We start from the raw sequence: 27,922 nt of genomic DNA on the forward strand, positions 1-27,922 counted from the left end.
TTCAAATAATAATACTAAAACAAAAGGGCACTCCATGAAACTAACAACCAGCAAATTTAAAACAAATCTTAAAAAGTACTTTTTCACGCAAAACACTATTAAGCTGTAGAATCTGTTGCCAGAGGACGTGGTCAAGGCAATTCGCATAGCAGCCGTTTAAGAGTTTGAAGAGGTTCCTGGAAGAAACGTTCATAAACTATTATTAGCCGGTAAGACTGGGGTGGAAAACCACTGCTATCTCTAGGAGACTGCAAGATCAACACTCTCTTCAGCCAACCACTCTCAAGCATTCACCCCCCTCTCTCTCTCTCACCCTTTTATCGGCATTGACCCGTACTCCGGAGTGTCCCCTTCCTCCTCCCCACTCAGCCCTCCTCAGCCAAGTGTAAATGCGGCTCCCCACCTGTTCCCACACTGCCTAGGAAGAAAGAAGCCCCCAAGCAGCCAGACTCTGCATGTGATGCAATAAAAGATCAATAGCAACCAACATACACGATCTCCTATCCTGTACAAAATACAAAGATATCCGAGACTCACATTTCTCTAAAACTAACAGAGAAAACCAAGCCTTCCACAAAATGAGCCAAAAAAAAAAACAAAACCCCAAAACCAAAAACAAACAAACCTGGGGGGAAACAGGAAAACGAGCATCCGTAGCAGCAAAAGGATGCGGTTTCCAGCCACCTGACCAGAGACAGCACGGAGCAGCATCCCCCCCCCAAAACCATCTCCGCGAGGCTCACTCTCTCCCCCCGCCCCCGCCCCCGCCGCCCAGCAGCTCTTCGCCTTGCTTCGGAACCCGCGCCTCCCTCTCCCTGCCCGGCACTTATTCACTGCAGCAGCTTCCCTTCTCCCCCGGGCTCCGCGACTCGCACTGCAGGCGTGGCCCGGCCGCACGTGTCTGCTGGTTTCCTTCCTTCCTTCTCCTCCCCGGCAGTGGCTGCGCTCAAGGGGAAGACTTGCTAGATCTCTCTCTCTGCATCCCTGCTCGACAGCTTGGGCTTAACTCGACCCTCCTGCTCCCCGCTAGGCGAGCAGCGAGGGCACTCGGGGGAGACAGCGCGCGCGCGCGCACAGCAGCCGGCGTCTAAACAAGCTCCGTGCAGTTCTCTCCGTGCTCCGCCGCCTGCAGCTTTCCGGGCCTGCTCCGTGCCCGTTACCCCACCTCCTGCCCTCAGTCATTGGCTGCCATTAGCAGCCCAAGAAACCAATCTAAAGCGTAGCCGCAGGGCAGGTGGGGAGGGGAAGGGGACTCGGTACCAGCAGACCAGGGCTCTCTGATCCCTTCAGGTATGTGCTGATCGGCCATCGGCGCCCCCCCCCTGCAGCCCAGAGCCTGGAGGCCTTGCCCCCCCCCCCCGTAAGTCACTGCTGCAGTTGCTAGGAGCAGCCCCGGGGTGGGAAAGAGAGAGTGTGTGAGAGAGAGAAAAAAGCTTTCACATTCGAATGGGAGGGAAAGAGAACGGAGCCGGCTAACCTGTCCTGCCACTGCTGGGAGCAGGGCTAGATTCAGTCAGGATAGCGCAGACGGCTCGGTTGTTAGCCAGAGGATGAACAGGAAACTGTAGGGGTGCCATAAACCATTAAGACCAAAGCATCCTGTCAGGGTTTCCCCCAGAAACCCCCACCCCCCCCCCAAACCCAAAAGCAATCAGTGTAGCATTACCAGCCACCACGAGCAGGGTGGGGGGGGGTGTCAAGACAGGAGAAGCCAGGTGCCCCCCACCTTAGTATTTTGGGAGCTGGAGTCGCCCCTCGCTTTCTCATCCTCAGGATCCGGTGATGAGCTCGTGGCTACGCTGCGCCTTCCTTGCTTCCATTCTGGCGGTGGCCGCGCTCTTCGTGCTCTACAAGACGTGGCTGGAGGAGCGTGAGCCGCAGCTGGCGGCAGGGGGGAGCGTCCAGCAGCAGCTGCGGCAGCAAATGAACGCCTCGCCGGAGAGGCGCAAGCTGGCCACCACCTGCGCTGCCCTGCTGGCAGGCAAGGAGGCCCCAGCCTGGGAGGGGGGCAGCCCCACTTTCCTGGCCCCCACTGGGATCCTCTGCGAGGAGTACGTGAAGGCCAGCCACTACATCACGGCACCGCTGTCAGCCGAGGAGGCTGACTTCCCGCTGGCCTACATCCTGACGTTGCACCATGAATTCCCCACCTTCGAGCGCCTCTTTCGGGCCCTCTATGCACCACAGAACCTCTATTGCTTGCATGTGGACGAGCGGGCACCTGTCGCCTTCCAGCAGGCTGTGCGCGAGCTGGCCAGCTGCTTCCCGAACGCCTTCCTGGCATCGCGTGCTGAGCCCGTGGTCTACGCTGGCATCTCCCGCCTGCAGGCTGACTTGCACTGCCTACGGGACCTGCATGGCGCTGCTGCACCCTGGCGCTATGCGCTGAATGCCTGCGGCCAGGACTTCCCACTCAAGACCAACCGCGAGATTATTCACCACCTGAAAAGCTTCGGGGGCCGGAACCTGACGCCCGGCGTGCTGCCCCCTGCCCACGCCATCCCGCGCACCAAGTACGTGCACCGTGAGCACATTGCTGGCTCGCCGCCCTCCGTGCTCCGCACCGCCACGCTCAAAACACCGCCGCCACACAACCTCACCATCTACTTCGGCTCGGCCTACGTCGCCATCAGCCGCGAGTTTGCCCACTTTGTGCTGGAGGACCAGAGGGCCATCGACCTGCTCAAGTGGTCCATGGACACCTTCAGCCCTGACGAGCATTACTGGGTGACGCTGAATCGGATACCAGGTATGTGTCAAGAAGGAGAGCAGCCCGGGGAGGAGGGGTATGCCTGACTCTGGTCAGCGGGTCCAGGGATGCATGGAGGGTGCCTTAGTACTGACCAGGAGCCCGGCTCTGCCCTATGCCCATCCTGCAGTGGTAGACGCCTACCCCTTTAATCTTATCCTGGATGCACCGCATCTGGGCTCAGAGCTGTCAGATGAACCCGTTGCAGGGAGGAGATTCTGCTGCTGAGGACCTCATCTTGATGCATTGTGGGATCTGCAGCACTGATTTCAATGGGGTAGAATCGGAGACTACAAATATCACACAGCGCCGGGATGTAAGTTCAGAATGAGGACTTGCCAAAAAGTCTCTCTCCTGGAACTGGGTAACTTGTTAATTCTGTGCTTGCGCATTGCCCCATTCCCCATCCCATTTTTGATCTGTGGCTGTAAGGGGGAGGGATCATCATCCAATAGATAGAGTGCATCTGTAATCTGTGTTTCAGGCAAGTCAATATACACTTTGGTCCTCTTGTACTGATTGGATTGGGCTAGCTGCACTTTCATGGCTAGCATCAAACGACTTTTTTTTTTTTTTTTTATAGAGGAAGGAAACTCTGAGAATGGAATGGGTTTTGTCAAAGGGAAAATGAAAAAATGCCAGGCTCAGTAAAAGATCAGAGGTGTGCAAGCACTGAGCTGCACATTCTCTCCCAAGCTGCAATAGCTTTCATCTGCACTGGAAATTAAAAAAAAAAAACAATTAATGGTGTAAATCTGATCTGTGGAGATAAATCATCTAACTGCAGGGTTTAGGAACCTGGACAGCCTGATGCCCAAACGATGCCCTGCAGCTGGCTGATCAGTATAGGCAGCTGGACTGGAGCACATTCTGAATAACGGTTGGTCGTGGTTTGGCTGAGGGCTGCCTTCTTTCTTGTGGTAGAGGCTTCCTTCCATTCAGTTCTCAAAACTGTGAACATAAATGGGAAGTCTCAGAAAAACGAAAGATGACCGTTGATCTCTGTTTCTTTGTGTTTTACACACCCACACGCCCTGCACCTCACAATGTTACTGTGGTAGAGAGTTGCAGCCATGGAGCTGTTTTCCTGTAGCAGGCTTTTTACATATCTGTCGCAGTTCTGTTTCAACTACATTTTCATAGCTGGACAAAAATAGCCTCTGCAGTTGCAAATGTTGTTAGCTGCCTGCATATTCAGAAACCTTTCTCCGCTCTTTCCTTTGCTCTTGTGTCATGCCCTGGTTGACAGATGGGGAGGCCTTGTGACTTCTTGAGGTTTCACAGTGTGTTACCCTGGGCTTTTCTGTGGCTTGCACATTTTTTGGAGTGAAGCATTTGTATTGTATGCTTATAAGGAAAGCAAAATCAAGGAATAAAGTATTGGGTGTAATTGTGCTTCAGTAAGGTTTCTCTTGTGCACCCCCCCAGTGAGACCGCTGCACAGTCTCTCTGCTCATTCTCACGCACAGTAGCTGAAAACAGGAAAGGCAGAATGATTATATGCAATACTGAGGGAAAGAACAGGTCCTTTGCATAGGGAATTGATTATGGCACCTCTCCTAGCCCTCTGACTTTCATCTCTTTTGTTTTGCACACTGCTGTCAATACAGGGCATCTGACCCTCAATAACTGATGTGTAACTTGGTTTTCATATATGATGATCGCATGGGTCCTTTGTTGCAGGGCCCCTCAGGGGTCGTTGCTTTTCCCTGCACCTTTTCAAAGTAGATCGCAACCTCGAGGGGCCATTATCAAGAAATATAACTTGAGAATGTACATCTGTGCAGGTGGCAATCAGTTAATGTTGCCTTTTAAGAATGAAGAGGTTATGAATGTAATGTCTCCATGCGTGCTAGAGCCGGTAGCCTGGATGATTGAGCACTCAAGATAGGAGAAGGGTGAACCCAAGATAACAGCTTATCATAGAGCTTGTTCAGAGGTTCCACACCTGGATGATTGAGAACAAATTTCATTCTCTTGAAAACTGAGTTACTTTGGTTTGACAAATTAGACTTGCAATTTTTTTTTAATTTGTTATTTAATACATTTTTGGGCATACAACAATAGGACATTGCATATACAACCTGCCATAACTTGTGAGAGATGAGAGGGAAACATAAAAAAATTTATGTAGGAAAACAAAGACCAAGAAAGCATATGAAACACAAGGTCTGTGTAATCCCAGGTTTAAATAGACCAAATGTATATAAGGTATAACAAAGGCAAAAAAAAAACTATATGCAAAATGTAATAAGAACACATAACAAAAGGATATAGAAAAATGAATGTGAAAAACAATAAAACAAAACAGAAAATGTGAAAAAGCCTCAGTCACTCCAAAAATTTGTTCTGGCAACAATGGTTACTTTATAGTTTAATCATCTTCAGCCAGAAAAAACACTTCAAACCACTCAATGCAAAAACATAAAGAAACAGGCAAAACATTTTTAAAAAAAAATTAAACTGACTTTTAATCCATAAAAAAAATTACATGTGTTCTTTTATCACTCAGCGATATTGGATTCAGCAACGATCAATTGCAATGTCTTTATGCAGTACATGAATAAATACATGTTAACAAATTGTTCAACATCTGCAACCTTCAAGCAGTTCCTACTTCTATGTGCAAAATAGTAGACTTCAGTGTACCATCCACTTCATTCAGTGTATTTATTCCATAGTTATAAATGTCACTGTCAGCTTTTGGTCCCCACCAGAGGACCTCCATTTCGCCTGCCATTGGCTTTTGCAAGAGGAAGTAGAAAACACTTGCTGCTAGATAATTGACGTGTTTAGTTGGTGCTCCCAAAAGTAAAATAAGCTTATCTTTTAGATGTAGATAACAAAAGAGAATTCTGTTTGACTGCACTTCTTCCCAGCAGGATTGCACAAACTTCTCAGCTAAGGCACTTATCTGTGTGCTTTAATCCATCCTTCAGATAGAAGCCGCCTCAAACAACTAGCTCTCCAAGACTGAAAATAATGAACTCTGAAACTTACAGAGCTGAATGCCATGTATGAGGAAGCAAGCTATCAGCTCTGTAACCTTCAGAGTTCGTTCATATATTGCACATAAATATTGCAATTGATTGTTGCAGACTGGTGAGAGAACATATGGAATTTTTTATAGATTAAAAAAACAATTGAAATGTTCAGTTTTTGCAAAAAATGTTTTCCTGTTTCTTTGTTTTTGCACTGAGTGGTATGAAGTGTTTTTTGGGGGGTTTTTTGGCTTAAGATGACTAAACTGTAAGGTAACCACGGTTTATGCAAGACCATAAAACATGGTAAGTCCCCCAAGCTCTTTCATATTTAAATTTTCACCCTTTAAATCAGTTATTCAATATCTGCTATATCAAGTACCTGGGCTAGCCAATAGTTTATTCCAGGGTTAAATTTCCAAAAAGTGGCAATGATAAACTGAGCTACTAGAGGAAGCCGACTGTGCTTCAAAGAAATCAAGGATCCCTCCCTTCTGCCCAGAAGTCCCAGTAATGGCATAATATGTACAGAGACACCTAAAAAGGCTGCAGTTTCCTGCACTATTTGAGACCAGAACTGGTGGATACCCTGGTGGTGCCACCACATGTGCACATATGCACCTGTCTCACCTCATCTTTTCCAGCAAGAAGTGTTCAAGTCAGAAAAATGGTTTAGAATAAAAAGCTGGGGTATGATATGTTCTGTGTAACAATATGACCATGAGTTCAACCCGCCTCTTGCAAATTGAAATGGGATGCACAGATGCCCAGTCGTTCTTCCAGGCTTTGGAATCTAAGGAAACTTTCAAATCTTCATTCCATTTATTAATTAAAGGTTGTGGTGCTGTTTCCTCAAACCTACCAATAAGTATATCCCAGGGCATGGCTGCAGTACTCTTCATAGAGTAAACTCAAAAATATCCCAGATAGCTAAGGAATAATAAATAGCAAAATAGTAAGGATCCTGCTATACACACTATGTGAAGGGTTAATTCTAATTTATGGAGACCTCATATAGGGGTAGATTTTATAAATTTACGCGCGCGCGCGTAAGTACGCTGGATTTTATAAGATACACGTGTAGCCGCTCGTATCTTATAAAATCCGGGGTCGGCACGCGCTAGGGGGTGCACATTTGTGCAACTTGCGCGCGCTGCCTGTTCCCTCCGAGGCCGCTCCGAAATCGGAGCGGCCTCAGAGGGAACTTTCTTTCTACCCCCCCCCGCACCTTCCCTTCCCTTCCCCGGCCCTATCTAGAACCCCCCCCCCTACCTTTATCGGAAAAGTTACTACTGCCTCCGGGCAGTAGTAACTTACGCGCGCCGGCGCGGCAGGCCCCGACACAGGCCGCTGTGTCGGGGCACTCGGCCACGCCCCCGGACCACCCACACGCCCCCGATCCCAAACCGTGCCCCTGGCCACGCCCCCGACTGCCCCTTTTTGCAAGCCCCGGGACTTACGCACGTCCCGGGGCTTGCGCGCAATGCCGAGCCTATGCAAAATAGGCTCGACGCGCGCAGGGGGGGGGGGGTTGGGGTAGTTTTTCGGGGGGTACGCACGTATCCCTTTGAAAATCTACCCCATAGCGTGCCCACATGCTCTCAGCCTCTCTGGCCCTTAGTTAACCAAAGCTGGCCTAATTTTGTTTTGGCCTGCCTATGTTGCCAAATACATTTAATTATTGAATTGTGCAGATCAGTAAATATATTAGCCGGAATAAAGCCCAGAACAAACTGAAAGAGGTAAAGTAACTTTGGCAGCACATTCATTTTTAATAGATTAATTCTGCCTGCCCAAGAAATAGCCAAGTCTTCCCAAGCTGACACATCTTGCTTTATCCTTCTGATCAGCACACCATAGTTTTTGCGAACAAGTCTTTAAATTCCCTTGTGATAAAAATGCCAAGATATTTGAAACCATCTTTTACAACCTTAAAAGCAAATAAGCAATCGGGAACTGTCACTTTAGCACCAATAGGAAAAACTTCAGATTTGTCAAGATTAACTTTATATCCTGCTAGGGCACTGTAAACAGATAAAAGATCCAGAAAAACTGGACCAAATTCCTGTGGAACTGTTAAGTAAACCAAAATGTCATCCACATACAGAGAAATCTTGAGGTACATATTGAGTCACTACACGGCTCTGCTGGTTATTCATAACCAACTGACTAGTGCTGTATAGTCAGCAGTGTAGCCGCACCACTGAATATACCCAGCTATCTTAATTTATTTATTTATTTATTTGCTGAGTTTTATATACCATCATTCGGTGAAGCCATCACAACGGTTTACAAGATTCAAAGTGTAATTTTCTTAACAATTGTGAATTAAGGTATAACAGGATAAGTATTAAACAAAAAGTTAATCTCTTATAGTCCAGAAGAAAATCATTTTTTGAGTGAGGAGGGTTTGTTTGGTGCTGGTTGGAGACAAGTTATTTTTGTTGATTTGGTTGGTAGTTCCTTTGGGTGTTAGGATGTTGTGAAGTTTGAGAGTCAGTGTAGACTTTGTAAAACATCTTAAAGCTAGTCAGTTATGTTTAACCGGCTAAATTTAGGATAGCCCTTTGGCTCAATCAGAGTTGGCCAGATAAATCAGCCAGCTAATTCTGAATATTGAATTAGCTGATTCATTTATCCGGCTAACTTGACTCCTCCCCGATCCGGCTTAGTGGTCTAAGTGGTGCTTAGCCAGCTGAGTGCTGCTTCGTATATTGGGTTCTTCATGTTCCTGCCCCCCTCAAGTTGAATACCTTTAATGACAGGATGTTGTCTACTAGCTGCTGCCAAAGGCTCAATGGCCAAGTCAAAAAGCAATGGGGAAAGGGTGACCCTTGTCTAGTACCACAGATTATACTAATGAAAGAAGAGAAGGAACTATTAATTATAAGGCTTGACCTAAGTCTTTCAGACATGGCTGCAATCTAAGCTATAAACCTATACGGTAAACTGGCATGCACTAACACTTCAGATTGGAAAGGCCATGACAACCGGTCAAAAACGTTTTCAGTATCCAGGGATACAATTAGACCAGAGATACCCTTTTGCTTAGCCGAGTGTAATATATTAAACAGTCTCTTGGTTTTAGACCTAGATACCTTCCCCTTGACAAATCCCGTTTGATCACGATGAGGCCAACAAACAGTAGGACGGTTAGTGAACAAGTTATCAGGCTAAAGTTAGCCGGATAACTTGGTCCCGTATATTCAGCGGGATAAACGTCCCACTGAATATACTTGCTTAATGATATCCGGCTACATATATATTTGAATATAGCCGTTTATGTTTTTAAGTTATGTGACCGTGTGTGGCCGGATAGCATGCTACTTAGCCGTATATCATTAAAAGAAATGCGGCTAAGTAGTGTTGTCCTCACGTAAAATTTAGTATTGGAATCCCCTTCCTCCTCCATCTAAAACTTACTCTTCTAACCCACCCCCTCCCTTCCCCTTCCCCATATACTCATTAAAGTTGTGCTGGTACTAAAACCCATCCCGATTATTACATAAATATACAATCTGGCTGCTTCCCCCCCACCCCAGCACAAGGAAGAATTGGGCCACCTGCCCCCTACCCTTCCCTGGACCCTCCCCATCTCCCCCATAACCTTTTTTTATGCGAGCTGGGAGCGAGAGACCCTCTGCCCCATTCCCGGCACCTCCAGCGCTGCTCTGATAGAGGCAGCATTGGAAGCGTAAGTTAATGTTGAAGTTTATGCTTCCAGCGTTGCCTTTATCAAAAAAAAAAAGAAAATCAAAGTGATAACCATCCAGACCAGGATACTTTCCACTCGGAAAAGCTTTAAATGTTACTTGGATTTCAAGCAGCGAGTTGGGAGCTGACAGCTGAGCCTTTTTGGTGTCTTGAAGTTTGGGTAGTTCCAGCTGGTTCAGAAACTCTCTAATGGCATTTTTATTAACCATGAAACACTAAAAAGAGCAGACCCTCTCTATGTCAATAAAAAATAGCAGAATATATAAACGCTGAAGTAGGCAATAGATATTCGCCGAAACATTGACCTTTCTCGGGTCTCTAAATGAACTTATGGAGCATAATGCAGTTTGTTTACAATACAAGCTAGGGTTGTGGATATTGAAGTGGACCACTTAACAGGCAAGATAAGTAAAAAAAAAAAAAAATTTTGGTGAGACGAAATTGTTTGAAAGCATGGGAGATGCAAAGAAGTTTACAGACCCGCTGCCTCATTGACCTTGCCGAAAATAAGCTGCTGCTATTTAAAAGTGTGGAGGGGCAGCTAAAAGTTATGACAGCTGATCCTGGAATTGGTGTTAAGGGGGTGGTGTCTATGTTTGAAAGAACATGCTGGTTTAAACAAATAGAAAATGTTTATGGGGAGGCACATGCCACTGGTCTATGAATATAAAATCGACCAAGGCAGCGAAAGAGAAGGTACAGATCGCCTCATAGGGCCAGCTTATAGTGGACCCAGGAACGCTGGAATACTGAGTGGCTTTGGTGGGATTGGAACATTGTCCTCATTGATTACATTTATTCATGTTATTTACAATATTATGATGTTGTACTAGCTAAACGAAATAAGGGAAGAGAATGTGGAAGGTTGGGTTCGGGGGATAGCGTCTGCTTGCGCACATGTGTGATTTCAGCTGCCTCAAAAAGGGAGATATGTTGGTGTTGAGGAGAAAGGGGAGGGGGGAGAGCAAGAGGGGGATGGGTTGGGAAGGTATTGGGGCATAGCTAGAAAGAGGAACTGATTTGCTGTTTTGAAGCGGTTTGTTTAGACCGTCTCTTCTGCTATTAACATAGATCTACCTGAGATCAGTGAAAGATTTTCTGTGGTGATTCTAAATGGGCTTTCAATGCTAGTGATATATTAGGGACAACATATGGGGACATGGGTTAAATATATTACATGCAATGTATCTGGCTTAGGCAGCCCAATTAAGCCAGAGAAAATGCTTTCTAATTTAAATAAATTAAAATGTAATATTTTATTTTTACAAGAGACACACATCTTAACTGCTGAACATATGAAACTCAAAAGAAGATGGGTAGGACAAGTATTTGCAGCGCAAGGATCACCAAAGAGCCCTGGGGTAGCAATTCTACTATATAAATCGGTAGCTTTTCAGTGTAAACAATCCATTTCTGATCCTGAAGGGTGCTCTGTTATAGTTTTGGGAGCACTTTATGGGAAGCTTATAATGTTAGCGTCCATATATGGTCTAAGCCAGTGTGATCACACTTTTTTTTTTTTTACAAAAATAGCCTCTCATATCATCTCTCTATGAAAAGTTCCCATAGTAATAGGAGAGGATATGAACTGTGAAAAAGACCCCCAAATGGACCGACAATCAGCAAAGGCTGTCATGAAGTTGGGGAAAGGGAAGGGAATCCAGTTTATTTGTGATACTCTTCAGGTTTTGGATATATGGAGAATCCTTAATCCAATAACTAGGGACTACATTCATGCTAGATCCCATTACTCAAAATCAAAAATTAATTACCTCTTAATCTCGGAGACTTTATTTCTCATATGTAAAAATTCCATCATTGAACCATTGGTGGTGTCTAACATTGTCCTGTTACATGTATGTTGGACTCACAGGGAGTCTGTCCCATGTTTACTAATTGGAAAATGCTAGCCTGGTTTGTTCAGGATAAAGAATTTGCCAAATTTCTGCAATCCAAGTGGAAGTAATTTGAACATCACAATGCTCAGCACAGGTCTAATCCGATCTTAATGTAGGAAACAGCTACAGCTGTATTGCGAGGAGTTATTATTAGCTTTACAATCTGAAAGAAGAAACAATTAGGTAAGGAAATCACAGATTTAACCCAGAAACTGGACCAGGCAAATAAGGGATATCTAACTCGAATGAGGCTAAACAGGACTAAAGCATGAGACAAAAAAATGCTTACTGATAAATTCCATTCAAGAGCCATTTCCACTATGTTTGCATTAAAACACAAACTGTATTTACAAGGAAATAAGGCAAGCAGAATGCTAGCTAATCTAGTCAAGGGGAAATATAGTGTGTCTTATGTCGCATAAGGTACGCGCGTAACCCTTTTAAAACCCCCCTGCGCGCACCGAGCCTATTTTGCATAGGCTCGGCGGCGCGCACAAGCCCCGGGACGCGCGTAAGTCCCGGGGCTTGCCTGGGGGGGGGAGGGGGCGTGTCGGGGGTGTGTGTCGGGAGTGATGTGGCGTTTTCGGGGCGTGTCCGGGGGCGTGGGTCTGGCTCGGGGGCATTTCGGGGGCGTGGCCGAGTACCCTGACACAGCTGCCTGTGTCGGGGCCTGCCATGCCGGCGCACGTAAGTTACTACTGCCCGGAGGCAGTAGTAACTTTTAAGATAAAGGTAGGGAGGGGGTTTAGATAGGGCCAGGGGGTGGGTAAGGGAGGGGAAGGTGCGGGGGGGGGGGGTGAATGGAAAGTTCCCTCCGAGGTCGCTCCGATTTCGGAGTGACCTCAGAGGGAACGGGCGGCGCGCGCAAGGTGCACAAATGTGCACCTCCTTGCACGCGTCGACCCTGGATTTTATAAGATACGTGTGGCTACACGCGTATCTTATAAAATCCCGCTTACTTTTGTTCGCGCGCATGTAGATTTGTAAAATCTACCCCTAAGTGAACTTAATATCAGGTAATGGACTTCTCCTCCAAGAACTTATCCAATCCTTTTTTAAACACAGCTATACTAACTGCACGAACCACATCCTCTGGCAACAAATTCCAGAGTTTAATTGTGCGTTGAGTAAAAAAGAACTTCCTCCGATTAGTTTTAAATGTGCCACATGCTAACTTCATGGAGTGCCCCCTAGTCCTTCTATTATCTGAAAGAGTAAATAACTGATTCACATCTACCCATTCTAGACCTCTCATGATTTTAAACATCTCTATCATATCCCCCCTCAGCTGTCTCTTCTCCAAGCTGAAAAGTCCTAACCTCTTTAGTCTTTCCTCATAGGGGAGCTGTTCCATCCCCTTTATCAATTTGGTTGCCCTTCTCTGTACTTTTTCCATCACAATTATATCTTTTTTGAGATGTGGTGACCAGAATTGTACACAGTATTCAAGGTGCGGTCTCACCATGGAGCGATACAGAGGCATTATGACATTTTCCGTTTTATTCACCATTCCCTTTCTAATAATTCCCAACATTCTGTTTGCCTTCTTTATCTAATCAATAACTGGATAAATGAAACCATCCTATAGAAGACTGTGAAATAACTGTAGTTATATCTAAACTCCACAATTTCAAGACCCCAGGTCTGGATGGACTGACAGCGTGTTTTTTATAAGACTTTAAATCCATTTCTCCTGGACTCTATTAGAACTTTATTTTCACAGATGGTGCTAGAGAGGAAAATGCCCAATTCAATGAAAATGAGCAGTATTGTAGTTTTACCCAAACCTGGTAGGGATCCTCCTCTTACACCATCCTATAGACCTATCTCTCTATCAAATTTAGATATAAAAATCTATGCAAAAATTCTGGTTAATAGATTAAAAGGAATTTTACCATCCTTGATATCTAGGGGACAAAGCAGGATTCGTCACAGGAAAGAGATCTAGCGTAAATGTATGGAGGATTGCAGCCTTACTGGAGCTATGTGGCAAATACTGTATTAAATCTTTCATCTTTATGGTACATTTTCTGGGTTTAAACTAAACCTGGATAAATCGGAGGCCTTGGATGTATCAGGATTAATGACAGGTCAATGGCATGATTTTCCGTTACAGTGGGCTTGGCCCCAGATTAAATATTTGGGTATTTTTATCCACAGAGAATTGGGAAAATGGTATTCAGCAAATATCACTGCAATAAATACCTTTAAGACAAAGCTACAAAGCTGGATGCATTTTCCACTCTATAGGTCGTATTGCATTATTTAAAATGATGATCTTAACCGGAACTCTTACACACCCTCCAAATGCTTCCAATAGCGTTACAGGGAACTGAACTGAAAATCATTCATAAATTATGTTCAGAATTTATTTGGAGAAAAAAGAAAACGAGTCTATCCATAGCTAAACTCTCAGTGCCAAAGAAGGGGGGTGGGGGGTTCCCGAATATCAAATTCTATAACATGGGTTGCCTGGGAGACTGGCTGCGGATGAGCAGTTACTTATTCAGATGTTAGAATGGAACAATCATTGACCACTCCATTGGACTTCACTTTGTACTCCATGCTACGAAGCCATCTTTAGCAGATAACATTTTAGCTAATCCCCTTGTTTTCTCAATGAGATCTGTTTGGAAATTTGTTTGGCAACATCTGTCTTTACCTTGGGAAATCTCTCTTTGGCTACTGATTAGAGGTAATAAATAACTTTCCAGCAGGAAATGCCAATAATATATTTAAAACAATGAGTCAGAAAGGATTCGATTCTATACAGTAATTTATTAACACTCAAGACGGGAAGATCTGTTCATTTGAGCATTGTAAAACACGTAAGGGATTTAAAGATTCTGATTCTCTAGCATTCGTGCAACTCTCCAGCTACACTCATTCCATTTTTCGCAAACATTCTCAAAATGTCACTTTGGCTATATTTCAAAGATTATTGAGAATATATAAAGGGGGTAAGTACAAATTAGCTTCCTGTTACAAATACTTACATTCGGTTTTTACTTATACCACTTTTAAATCGATGGTGCAAGACACATTTCTCTGGACGAGGAGGACCTCTGTGAAAGCTTACCAGTCATTATATATTTGCCATAGTATTATAACTTCTCAACTTCGGGCATTTCAAATGGCAGATGCCCATCTTCTGCTTGTATTAAGTGTACTCAGAGTAATACTAACTTATATCGTACTATATGGGACTGTGCACTCTATAAGGAGCTCTAGTTAAATATTTTTCAATCCTTATCTGGTGTTATAAATGTTTCTTTGCCACTAATGCCCACACTCTGTGTATTCAGTATAGAGCCTGAAGATCTCAGTTGTTCCAAATTTGAATTTTTATTTGTGATAAAAAAATGCGTATTAGTGAAGTGGTTGTCTCAAGGAGCACATTGGGGCCAATTTTAAAAGGGTTACGCGATTAACCCTGAAAACCCGCTCCTGCGTGCGCCGAACCTATTTTGCATAGGGCCGGCGACGCGCAAAAGCCCCTGGGACGCGTGTTAGTCCCGGGGCTTGAAAAAATGGGCGGGGCGGGGAATGGGCGGGGCCAGAGGCCTCTCCACTGCCACTGGGCCTGGGGATCGCGCGCGGCACTTGGCCGGCACGCGCAACCTATGCCTGCCCAGAGGCAGGCATAAATAAAAAATAAAGGTGGGGGGGATTTAGATAGGGCTGGGGGGTGGGTTAGATAGGGGAAGGTGGGGGAGGGGGGGCGGAGGGAACGGGGAAAGCCATCAGGGCTCCCCTAGGGCTCGGCGTGCAGAAGGTGCACAAATGTGCACCCCCTTGCGCACGCCGACCCCCGATTTTATAACATGCACGCGGTTGCGCATGCATGTTATAAAACTGGGCGTAGATTTGTGTGCGCCTGTTTGCACGCACAAATCTACGCCCACGCGTAGGAACGAATATCTGGCCCATTCTGTACAATTCTGGATAGCAGAATTAGTAGAATTGCTGCACTTAGACTATAGAAGTTGGACTTTGAAACCCCAAGTCTCACCAAAATCTTTTGAACAAACTTGGGGGGCATTTCTAAGCAGTTTACCAATAGATATACAATCTAAGTTTAATTTCCAACATGTTTAAGTTGCCTGATTTTTCTATCTCACTGTTTCTGAATGACTTGGAAGGAGGTCAGGGAAGAAGGGTGGAGAGGGGGAGAGTGGGGGATGGAGGAGGAGATAAGTAAAATGGACTGCCTCACTTGTCATACTGTTGGACTTTCTGACAATAGAATTGTTATAAATTAGTATATTATTATCATTTGTCTTATAACTGAATTGTTTGTGGCATTTCACTTTCCAGTTTATTATACTGTTGGAAAGGTGGAAATGTTGTTGTATAACTTGAAAACCTCAATAAAAAGAAGTATAAAAAAAGGTCAATGTGAACTTCTCCTCTTTTTGGCTGTTCTTATCTTTACTAACCAGGACAGAATCTTTGTAAAGAAAAATATTGAATAGATGCACTTTCAATTTCCAGAGGGTAAGAAGTGTTTTTGCCAGATTGTTTCCTAATATGGATAATATTCGATCTACAAACCTTCTTTTTAACTGCTGTGGCCAAAAAAGTCCCAGGCTTGCCCCTATATTCATAGAATTGTAGCTTAGCTTACTTAAGGGCCTTTCCTATTTTACCATTTCCAAGGATTTTAGTTCCTTTCTGTTCGTTTCCAACAGTTCCAAGCAGTCCTTTTTATGCTGAGTTTCCAGATCTTTGCTTTTCGCCATAAGACTGTTTGCCTTCCTCCTAGTTCTCTTGAAAGAAAACTTGCATATTTAATTATCTTTTCCCAAGAAATGCCTTGAAGGCTTCCCATCTGGAAGCAGGTGCATAAACCACCTCAGGATTGTGTGTATTAAATTCAGAGACTGCCTCTTTAATCAAAACCAGGAAGTGCTTATCACCCAGAAGGGAGGGTTTCAGCCTCTATAAAAAAAAAATTGTGGGGCGGATTTGAAAAGCCCTGCTCGCGTAAATCCGCCTGGATTTACGCGAGCAGGGCTTTTCAGGCTGCGCGGCTCGGCGCGCGCCGGCTGCCCAAAATCGGCAGCCTTGCGCGCGCCGATCCAGGATTTTAGCAGATATGCGCGGCTACGCGCGTATCTACTAAAATCCAGCATACTTTTGTTTGCGCCTGGTGCGCCAACAAAAGTACGCGAAGGCGCACTTTTTAAAAATCTACCCCTGTGAGTTTAAGAGCATCAAAATGAGAAAAAATCCTAACTGGATAGTGTATGAGATATAGAACTGGTCATAATACAACTCTCATGAATCCTAGGCAAAAACAGGGTAATTTTCAAAGGAAAATATAAATGTAAATTACTTTTTCCATCGATAAGCAGGGCTGAATTAGCCAAGATCTGTGGGTGGCGCCCGCTGGTGGCACTGGTTGGAACTGTCTCTCCAAGCTGCTAGAGCTTTAGCGCTATCAGACATGCACTAGAGTTGTCATTGCAACTCTACAGTCTGTTTTTGTCCACGCTATGCACAGTCTGTGATCTTCTCTCCAAAATGTAGGGCATCATTTTTGCTCATTCACTTTGGCAAAATCCACAACAGCACTTTTAAGTGCTACTCCCCAGGGGGATCTCTTTGGGGAAGAGAAAGAAAAGAAAATCTGCTAATGGCCACCATAAGAATCTCCACTGGCTTCAAGGCCTGCAGCTACAGCCAGATTATGACTCTGACTGAAGGCCGTTACAGGTGCTAGCTCTGCCTGGGTTCCAAAAATGACTAGGCCAACTGTTCTGCCTATGGGTGCATGTCCCCGAGAGCTCAAAGGATGATAGTGGCAAAATTCAAAGCACTCTGCCTCCAATTGCGTCGCCACTCTTCCTCCTCTTCAGAGAGTGTTAAAAGTAAGACCTTGGGGGCTGACTTGACATACAGAAGAGATCAGGCATTAGCGAGCCAATCATCCTTGATGCCACTTTGGTATGCATCAATGGGAGCAGTCAAAAAGCATTCTTAGGCCAAGCACCGGGACTCTTCAGCACACTCAGTGCAGGCCAGCGCTTCCCAAAAAGCCCAAATCTTTGACACCGTGTTGCCCTGATAAACCAAAGCCAGATTCAAAGCGTTGGTGCACCCACGATGGACCGCCCTATGAATTTAGCATAAATGCATCTGAGGCATGAGGCACCAATGCAGTCAATACATGAAACCTTGAGGCAGTCTAGTATTGGCACACTGATGTGTTCGGACCTTTCCGCACTGCGACACACTTGAATCATGCATCAAAGTCTTTGCAGCATAAATTTAGCCACCTTCAACAACAGGCGGATAAATAGCCAATGCAACCAGTGCATTTGACACCAACAGCTCTGCGGCCGTTGACACAGCATGACTCGAGGAGCACAGATCAGTCACTAAAACAGGTTTCCTTTCTTATAGACTGAACGGATAGATGTTTGCTTTAATACTGAAGGAACAATACCTTCCTTAAGGGACAAATTTACTAAGAGCCCAATAATCTTAACCAAATCCTCTTTTAATACATATATCACTGAGAAGGGGCAGGAATCAAGCGGATTGACTAAATTCTTTATCTGCACCATCTCCCTTTCAATCTCAGAATGCCCAACGGCACTGAATGACTGCCAAACTACTGCCTGCTCCATAATGGGACTGGGGGAGTCATCCGAATAATTGACAATGGTCTGTTGAGAATCTATATGTCTTTCTAAAGTATTCATTTTCTCCTGCAAGTGAGAGGCAAATTCCTCTGGAGAAAAAACACACTTAAACTCTTCCTTCTTATCTCGCTGATTTATTATCTTAACGATATTAAATAACTCAGAAGGTTGGTTAAGGGAGGAATGTAGCTGCTCAGAAGAGTACGTCTTCCTAACAGCAATAAATAATTGCTGTTACTCACATCTAACAGTAGAGCATTGCCTCCGAGTAAACTCAGAATGATCCTTCCTCCAGGCTCTCTCATACCGTCTCATCTTCCTCTCTACCTGCACTAATGCATTATTGTACCATAGTACTGTATTTTGTCCTATGCACTTCAGGTGGAAGCTGAATGATAATTAATTTAATAGCAAAAACAGCTGTTTTTTTTGTTTCAACGCAAAAAGTTTGTGATGGCTGTTTTTAGTTAAATTTAAGTTGAATATTTTTAGTTTCATCATTTTTATTGGTTTCATAATACATCATAACCCATAAAGAAACCTCAACTTGAAGGTACCTCTGAAAACCAGATGGTACCGATGCCCAAATAGAACAGTAGCCAGCAAACAATAAGTAACCCTCCCCCCCACCCCCCCAAGCCACTTAGCACCTCCATCCATTTAACTTCAAGAGTGAACCACACATTATTCCTTTAATTGTGTTGTAGCAGGAATTTGGTATCGTCCCTTATAGGATGTAAGGTTGCACGTCAGCTGGAAGCATAGGAGATAGTGGTCTCCAGACTGCTCTAAAGTTATTAACAGAATAAAATTGGGAGCGATCCACTGAATATAAAAACCAATAAATAAATAAATAAACACAGAGTTCCAACAAGAATAATTCAATCGTAGCCAATCTCCATACCTCCAGCTGAGGGCCAGTACTTTCCAACCAAACTTTAAGAATTCTTTTTTTGGCCATAGGCTGCTTTTTAAAAGTAAAACTCAAAGGCTTTCGAATCTCTGCCTCCTTATCAGCATGGCCAAGAATACAAAAAGATGCGGACTAAACTGCGGTAGGAATATCCAGCTCAGCCAGAGTCATCTTAATAGCTAGCCAAAATGTTTGAATAATAGGGCAGCTCCGTAAGCAGTGTACAAAGGAAGCTGCTCTCTCGTTACATTTAACACATGCACTAGAGTGCGTGATACCTGCCTTAAAAGCTTTAAATGGCCAAAAATAAAGTCGATGGTTGATAAAGTATTGCATCTCCCTCAGAGACACACTTTGGGCCACTCTTGTCAATGCCGTTGAAGTAAAAGTGACATCAGAGTCAGTTAAATTAAGCGATTAGTCTCTACACACATTGGCCAAAGGTGGCATAATCTTTGAAAAGAATGCGAGGTATATCTATCCCTAGCACTTCTCAAGCTTTTGCCTATATAACTTTTAAGTCATCCTTCTGAAGGACCAACATTGAAACTAAATATGAGACGGGTCTTATTTGTTCTGTACTATTATCTACAAAGTAAGATATATCTCGCGTTCCCTTATGTCTAAGCTCTTCAAATCCACGGGACATAGTGCCTGGGCTAAAATGACCATTACCCACTAGGGGAAGGAAGGGTGAAATTTCCCAGGAAAGTTGTAATAAGTTCCTCATACTCTTCCATGCAAATCTATTAGCGCCCACAAGCATTGATTGTCTTTCATAGTTGGATAGTTGTCCCCATCTTGCATGTAATACAAAAGCAGTGTTCAAAGGGGCCACAAAACTTTGTTCATAATGCAGACAAATAGATCTTGGCTGTCCACCAAGCCATTCCCTCACCGACAGCAGGGTACAGGCCAGGTTATAATATTTCAAATTTGAAAAACCCAAACCTCCTTCATCTTTTGGGGCCATTATCTTAGACATGGGCAGTCGAGGTTTGCGATTCCGCCTAAGTTGAACTTTTTAGTGTGATACCTGTTTCCAGATATTCTGCTCTTAGGAAACAAGTAGAATTTTTATTAGGTTATGACTAGTCAGTGCTTTTAAATGACTTTTTAAATTTTGTGTTGATAGAATGGGATATGTTATTTATTAATTGTTCTATTTTACATTTTTTGTGATGTGATTTGTTACTTGTATAGATATCATTACTGTTTATACTATGTACTATTATTGTATAGTATTTTGTTGTAATCCTCATTGAAAAAATACATACATAGAAATGGGGACTATAAGAACATTAGTCAGTCAATATAGTAATGTAATCCCCGTCTTCTAATCTCTAGAGAAGCAGTGTCTGCTCTCTCTCTTTGGGGGCTGGAGGGGGAAGCTATACTTCAAGATCCTACAGGTGGAACGGTCATATGAGCAATCTCTGATGCTTGAGCTTAATGCCTCACTAACACTGTCTGCCTTATTCAAGTTTACCTCATGCTTTTAATATTTATTCTCTCCACTGATTGTGATGATGCCCACTCTGTCAGATGAAGCATGCTCATAAAGTCCCTTAGTGTCATGCTAGTTCCTCCATCCCCGCAAACTGATGGGAATAGCTGCCCTCTTGCCACGTTTTTGCTATAACAGCCATATATTGAATAACTTGGAAAAGTATCTAACAACGTACAACCTTCAGAACCTCCTATTAGCCTGCGACTTACACTGGCCACCATTTTTTATCTAAACCGGTAATCCCCCAATCCTTTTCTGGAGGCGCCCCTAACCAGTTGAGTTTTCCGGATATCCATAATCAAAATGAATGAGATTTACATCCACTGTCTTCAGTGTAAAGTGAATTTTAAATTCCTACATGTGCCGAAACCAGGAGATACGTGCAGAAGTCGGGTTGGCGCATGCTACATGGATTTGAAAAAGCGTGCGAGTATGGGCGTGTCTCCTGGTACGCACATAACATTATTTTTTTTTTTACAAAAGACTGGGGCGGGGCCTGGGCGGGGCATGGGAATTTCTAGATTTCTGAATGAAATTTGCGCTTAAGTATCTACGCACACATCGGGGTTCCCCTACTGTGTAACTTTACTTCTGCTATGGATGACGTTTAACTAATAAAACAAAAGAAACGAGGCTAGTTAGTGATGTTTTAAGGGTTGGGGGTAAAAGGGAGGCTTATTAACTAGGGAGGTTAGGAAGTCCTATCCTTTAACTGGACCAACTGGGAATGGACTGGGGAAACTGCGTTGGCACATGCATGCACCAAAATCCCCCCACTTATTCGGTAGAGGCAGTATGGGGCAGATTTTAAAAGGCCAACACGCGCCGAGCCTATTTTGCATAGGCCCGGCGATGCGCACAAAGCCCTGGGATGCACGTATGTTCCGGGGCTTGAAAAAAGGGGCGGGGTGCGGGCGGTCCGGGGCAGGGGCGTGGCCAGAGGCCTCCATAGGGCTGCTGGGCCGGGGGATCGCGCGCCGGCACTTGGCCGGTGCGCGCAAACTACGCCTGCCCAGAGGCAGGCGCAACTTGTAAAATAAAGGTTAGGGGGTTTTTAGGTAGGGCGGGGAAGGGAGGGGAAGGTGGGGGGGGCAGAGGGTGTGGGGAAAGCCATCAGGTTTCCCCTAGGGCTCGGAGTGCGCACTCCCTTGCGTGCTGACCCCGGATTTTATAACATGCGCGCGGCTGCGCACGCATGTTACAAAATCGGGCATATATTTTTTCGCGCCGGGTAGCATGCACAAATGTAACCCGCACGCGTAAGTTTAAAAATCTGGCCCTATTTGCACGCACGTGCGCACGCCCATATAAAATTGCTCACACATGTACAGCCTATTTTATATAAAACGTCTGCGTCCATTAGTGCGAGCTGGCATACGTGCCAGCATATCTATCTCATTCATTGTGAACATTTTTAAAAACCCCAAAAATATAGTAACAGCATTGTCAGCAGAAAAAGACCAAGTGGTCCATCCATTCACATGGCAGCAACTGCCACTTCGTATAGGTTACCCCCCAAGTGTCCGCCAAGGGCAGTAACTGCTGCTCTGTGCAGGTTACCACCCCATGCTTTATGTTAAGGATAGTAATACTTACAAGCAAAAAAAACCAAGCAACTTTCAAACCCATAGCAAAATTACTGCAACATTTTTGCGTGGTGAGCAGTCTTCCTGATAATTCAGACGATTCTGCTTGAACGTTCTTTGCTTTTGGACTTGGCCATATAAGCTTTATCCCCCGTGTCAGCGAATCAGTACCCCAGACCGTACCCCAGACCTAGCATTGGCTGTTTTCAGAATCCAATGCCCTTTTTTCCTCACCTCGTCATCAAAGCGAAGAGTGATGTTGCAGTTGTACCAAAATCATCAAGGCTAATTGGTTAAGGGTAGTAATGCCCCCTGCCTGATTGGATAGGTGTTTCTCTAGAAGAGAAGCTGGGAAACACTGCTCTAGTCACCTAAGATTCTACAGTTCAAGGCCCTACTGTTGAAAATGGGCAGCCAGCCAGTGCTTTTCCTGCTGCACCAACTGGTGCCACTTTGGTGTGTTAGCCCTGCTCCCGCCCTCCCCCCTGCTATCATCATCATTGGACTCCTGGAATAAGAGGAAACCAGCGGGATGCCACCAAAATGGTGTACCAAAAGGAGTTTCCCCTTGGGGGCAGCCCTTTGGGATTTGGGTCTGGTTTACGCTCCTTTTCAGATGGGTAAGACATTGACTTTGTTGTGTTCTCCATCTTTAGCCGTTTCCACAAATTTACCATGTATTGGTCTCCTTTGTGGTGACTCTGATCATTTGGCCCATCAAATTGAGGTTATCAGTGGCCAGGGAAATTATGAATGTGACTCTTTTTTTTTTTTTTTATACCTCTCTCATGACAGAAAGAAAAGGAAACCATACCTTATTTCTTTTCACTGTAGTTCTTTTGCTGTGAGCAGGGTGTATTATAATTACCCCCCACCTTTGTTAATGCTTCTTGGCTGCTGAAGTGCACAAAAGCCAGGAGTAGAAAGCTGACTTAAAACAAATCTGTGTCAGGTTCATCAAGCCAAGATTCGGTTAGGCATAAAATATCAGTGGACTCATCAGCTATAAAGCCATAAATAATGGGGATTTTTCCCTTTACCAAGCAAGCATCAATCATTTTGACATTGTCTTATTTTAGTCACATCAAAGGAGGAGCACGTTTTTCGGGCTGTTGATCAGGAAAGTCTTTTGGCTTTAGATTAATGTGAGCATTGACCCCTCCTCCGTCCCCTACTTATAGCTTGGCATTCAGTCTGGGCGCTCTTTATATTTTGCTATGTTTTTAGACATGAAGGGAAGTTACATAAAGAGCAATTATGCTAATTTAAATTGCTCTACCCTGCCTATTGGACAACTGGTTGGTTCTGAATATCTTTGTGCACAAACAGGACCAACAGGCCGAGACATTAATCTGGGGATTCACCTTGGCCCTACGGATTCCTCAGCCTCAAGAAGATCAAGCAAACAGGTGATCTCAAATGCACTCTTAGAGCTGTCTTACCTTCTGGTTTTAGGTGATTTTAATGTTCACACAGCAGCCCCACTTTCCAGTCGTGATAAGGAGTTTCTTGGCTCTGTGAGCATGCTTGACTGACTCTTCCCATGACAGAAATCATATTCTTGATGTAGTCTTATTTTTTTTAATGTTTCGATATTTTTATTTGTAAATCAAGAGCCACAACACATTGAAGAAATTTAGACAAATTCACTTCTCTCAGCCAGGAAATAGAAAGGATTTCAAAATACAACTTTTAACATTTTCACCCTAAATACATCACCCTCCTCTCCCTCCCCCCCCCCCCCCCCCCCCATACCCCCCCATACCCCCCTGGTTCCCATCTTATCCAAATCTAACAAAATAGAATACTTCATTTCACTCTGTGCTGGGAGTAACCCTTTTAACATTTCCATGGATACTCTGGTGATTAAATCTGTGTTTTGGCAGGATTCCTACTTGGTTACTTTTATGATGTAAAGCGTGCCTGTGATCGTACTAAATTAGGTAACAAAGTCTGTAAATTTTGCTTTAAACATAAGGTTGCAGCTGATCATTTGACGGCCTTCAGAGACATTTCTGTGAAATTAGCTGTTAATTAAATGGTAGACATTTAGTGTTCTGAATTAGAAAAAGCCATTGATCATTTAAGGGGCAATTTTCAAAACCGTGTGAAAAGTCTGCGGGTACTTTTATCCACGGATTTTTCACCAGTTCTCAGAGTAATAGTACACTTGTACCTTCCCTTTGAAAATTACCCGAGGATAAAGTACGCGCAGAGAATTGCAACCGCTTTTTCTGCAGCTGTTTTTTTTCTGACTGTAAAAAAACCCCCACTAAGCTAATTTTTGAAAAATCAGAACTAGGCATGTTGTTTTTAAAACTGACCTAAGCCCTGCTACTGGAGCACGTTCTCGAAAATGCAGGCAAAAAAAATCTGCACATCAAGGCACTACATAGGCAAACATTTACACTTTACTGTCACCCAGGTAAATAGCTTTTGAACATTGCCCTTTTACTCCTTTAGCACAGCAGCCTGCTGTTCAGAATAAATCTATTCCTTATACTTCCCCCCGAAGATCTCTGCCTCCTTAAAAGGTTAGGCTGGGAGCTGGAAAGAAGGCGGTTGCAAATAATAAAAAAAAAAAAGTCAGATAAATTTCTCTGTGTTGGAGCCTTTCAAAGCCCAGTCTGACTGTTACTGCCAGAAAGATTTAGTTCCTTCCATGCCCTGCTGCTTCTGGGGATCACCCTGAGAATCTTTCTTCAGATGGTCAACAAATTGTTAAATCTGTTTACAGTGAGCCCTGTCTCATTTACTCATACCATCCCTGATTGTAATGTGTTTGCCTGTTCTTTCCAAGGATAAAATTAGCTCCCTTTATAGGGACCTGGATAATGTCATCTCCCTGGAAAAAAAATAGGCGCATTCTCCTGTTGTGGAGCCCTGGCTTACGTCTTTTTCTGAAGTTGATGCTAATCATTTAGATATTAGTCTGTCTGATATGAAAATGGCTACTTGCCCTTTGGATCCATGCCCGTCGCTGCTATTAAAGTCAACTGAGGTTGGCCTCTTAAAGCCTTTGTCTAAGATTAATTCATTTCATAGGCAAGGTGTTTGCCTATTCAATTGGAAATTACCATAGCATGCTGCTATTTAAAAAGTCTAATTTAGGTCCTCCTAAACTGGAAAACTACAGGCTGATTTCCAGTGTCCCTTTTTTTTTAATGGGAAATTCACAGAAAGGACTGTTTTTAGCCAGCTACATAATTTACTGATACTGAAAAACTTGCTTGGTCCATATCAGTCATGGTTTGGGCACCAATGTAGCACAAAATCTATTTTTTTTTAGTTCTTTTGCATGTTCTATAATGTGAAATAGACAAAGGAATTTATTCCTTTGTCCTTTGGGCTGTGGATTGGTAAACTGGAGCTCATTTTTATAACATAGTGCTTACAGCCGTATACAGGGATTTCAGTTATAATTTTCAAACTGAGCTTATTATGGGTAGGTCCGCTTTGAAAAGTAGCAGGTATGTGCAAACCCTTGTACAGCATACATGGGCACATTTACGCCTGCGTAGGAGGAGGTGCAAATGTTCACGCATACATTTACAAGCCCTAGCTCACCCCCAGGAATACCTGGCCTAGATTCATGTTTTTGCGATAAAATTAGCCTCACCCATGTGGTGAGGCTAATTTTCCTGGTATAACATTGCATAGGTATTTTACCACAACACACGTTAAATTTATCGTACCCTGTGTTATTTTCACATTGCAAGCTGAAAAGTCCATCGTACGCTGCATTACTGACCGGACAGGTTTTTGGCGTTTTGGCAAGAGAGAGAGCGCGCCTCTGAAGAGGCTCACAAAATAGTTAACTATTTATACCACTGTAAGAGGGGGCACTAGTAATTTGGGGTGAGTTGGGTTTTGGGGGGCAGTTTTACATACACAGTCATATGTATGAACAGCACAGTTACCATCAGTGAAGATTTAATGTGATTTGGAGTGATGAAAGGTAGATTTGTTCCATGTTCTCTCTACCTAGCTTGATTGCAGCTAGGTAGAGAGTGCATCAAGCAAGGTAGAGAGAACATGGTACAAATCTACTCTTCTTTCACCTTTCATCTCTCCAAATCACATTAAATCTTCACTGAGGTTAACTGTGCTGTTTGTACATATGACTGTGCATGAAAACTGCTCCCCAAACCCAAATCACCCCCCCCAAACCTCACCCCAAGTTCATAATGCCCCCTCTTAACAGTAGTATAAAAAGCTCAGATATGTGAGCCCCCATAGATGCTCTCTTTCTCTCTCTCCCCCTCCTTCCCTCCCCCTTCCTCTCCCTCCCCGAACCACAATTCACAATTAAAATGTTTTCGGCTGGTAACGCACAGCTAACGCAAGCACAACGCACAGGAAAAAGGTGTAGTTATTTCCGGTGTTAAAACCTGCAGTGCTGTGCGTTACTCTATCACACGCCATGCTATCTGACCCTGATTTCCATTTACTCCACCCAGACTCCTCCCAGTTGAATACAAATGAAAAATTTGCATACGCAATTTGTGATGCAGTATTTATCGCATGCATTATGGCTTTATCGCGGGCCTGCCTGCCTTGCCTGCCTTTTCCTGCCTGCCTTGTCCAAGCTTTGCCTGTCCGGCCTTGCCTATCTAGCCTTGCTGTGCCTACTTGTGCTCCTGCCTGTGTGAACTCACCACCATGATGTACTGGCGCCTCAGAGACTTACTGGCCCCCAGAATCCAAGGGCTCAACCTGTGGGGGAGGGGGCAGGCTAGGCAGAAGAGCAGCCCTTGTCTTGTCCCGAGTCCTGCTCTGCAGGTCTGTGCCACTCCCCAGGTGGGTTTCTCGGATTCTGGGGCCCGTAACACTCCAGTTTTTACTAGTCTATTTTAAGGCCAAGTTTAAGTTTTTAACATTGTTTTCTCAGTCTCTTATGGATCTCGATCCACTCTATCTTAAGGATTGTTTGGACTGGTATTTTCCTTTTAGGACTCTACACTTTTCTTAAGATGCTCTCTTGAAAATTCCATCACTAAAAGAGGTTAGATTGGCAGCTGCCAAGAATAAACTTTTTCTTTTGTGGCTCTGGAACTCGCTTCTAAATAGCCTTGGCTAGAAATAAACTTCATGGAAGTTAAGGATGTTTTCCTTTCCATGAGGATTGACAGTATGGGACTCCCCTCGGGGGGGGGGGGGGGGGGACTCAGAGGTATAGGGTGATGGGGAAGTTGTACCCTCTCCCTACAGAAGAGAAGAACAGCCTGCTGTGTATGCCAAGGGTAGATGCGCTAGTGCTAGCTGTGCATTGTAGAACGACCATCCCAGTGGAAGGAGGTATTGCTTTAAAGCTCCCCAGGATAGGAAGATAGAGGCAGTCCTAAAACAGGGGCCTTGGCAATTCAGGCCTCAATTTGTGGAGGCTAGGTAGCTAGGGCGGTCTTACGTGGGTCCCAGTAATTGTCTGAGAGTCAGGAAACAACCCACGGGGAATTGGCAGTGGCCTTTCTTGAAGACACAATGTACATCCTAGTTAGGTTTGCCTATAGGTCAGTTACCTCCAGGGTGGCATCTAAGAAACTACTTGGTGCTGTTTTTGTGCAGCGGACTCAGCTTCTAAATTGCGCCTGTGTAAACTCCCCTTTAGGGGAGGACTCCTGTTTGAAGAGAATTTGGAAAAACTAGTGAAGGACTTAGAAGAAACTAAGCCCCAAAGGCTCCCAGAGGATAGAAATCAGTTGGACATGTGGAGGCCTAGACAGCAGCTTCACATGCCCCAAGAGGTAGATTCCAATCCTGTCACAGGGCCAAGAGGCAAAGAACAGACCAGCCAGCAGCCACAGGTAGCAGTCACCCCCTATTGTAATATTCAGCGGGTCCCTCCTGTGCTAATGCCAGTAGATAGATGCCTGATGTGATATTACGTGGAGTGTGTACAGATTATGGTGGACCAGGGGGTT

At 44.4% G+C, this 27,922-nt stretch overlaps 1 protein-coding gene across 1 annotated transcript in view; it reads left to right on the forward strand.

Moving 5' to 3' along the window:
- The first annotated feature begins 1,309 nt into the window (after positions 1–1,309).
- GCNT2 (glucosaminyl (N-acetyl) transferase 2 (I blood group)) overlaps positions 1,310–27,922 on the forward strand; it is a 201,265-nt gene continuing 174,652 nt past the window's right edge. Inside the window, exon 1 of the mRNA XM_029590640.1 lies at positions 1,310–2,749. Coding sequence (XP_029446500.1) covers positions 1,783–2,749 — 967 coding nt within the window. The 5' untranslated portion in view covers positions 1,310–1,782. The remainder of the gene's footprint in view (positions 2,750–27,922) is intronic.

This window comes from Rhinatrema bivittatum, chromosome 2 (assembly GCF_901001135.1).
Source record: "Rhinatrema bivittatum chromosome 2, aRhiBiv1.1, whole genome shotgun sequence".
NCBI lineage: Eukaryota > Metazoa > Chordata > Amphibia > Gymnophiona > Rhinatrematidae > Rhinatrema > Rhinatrema bivittatum.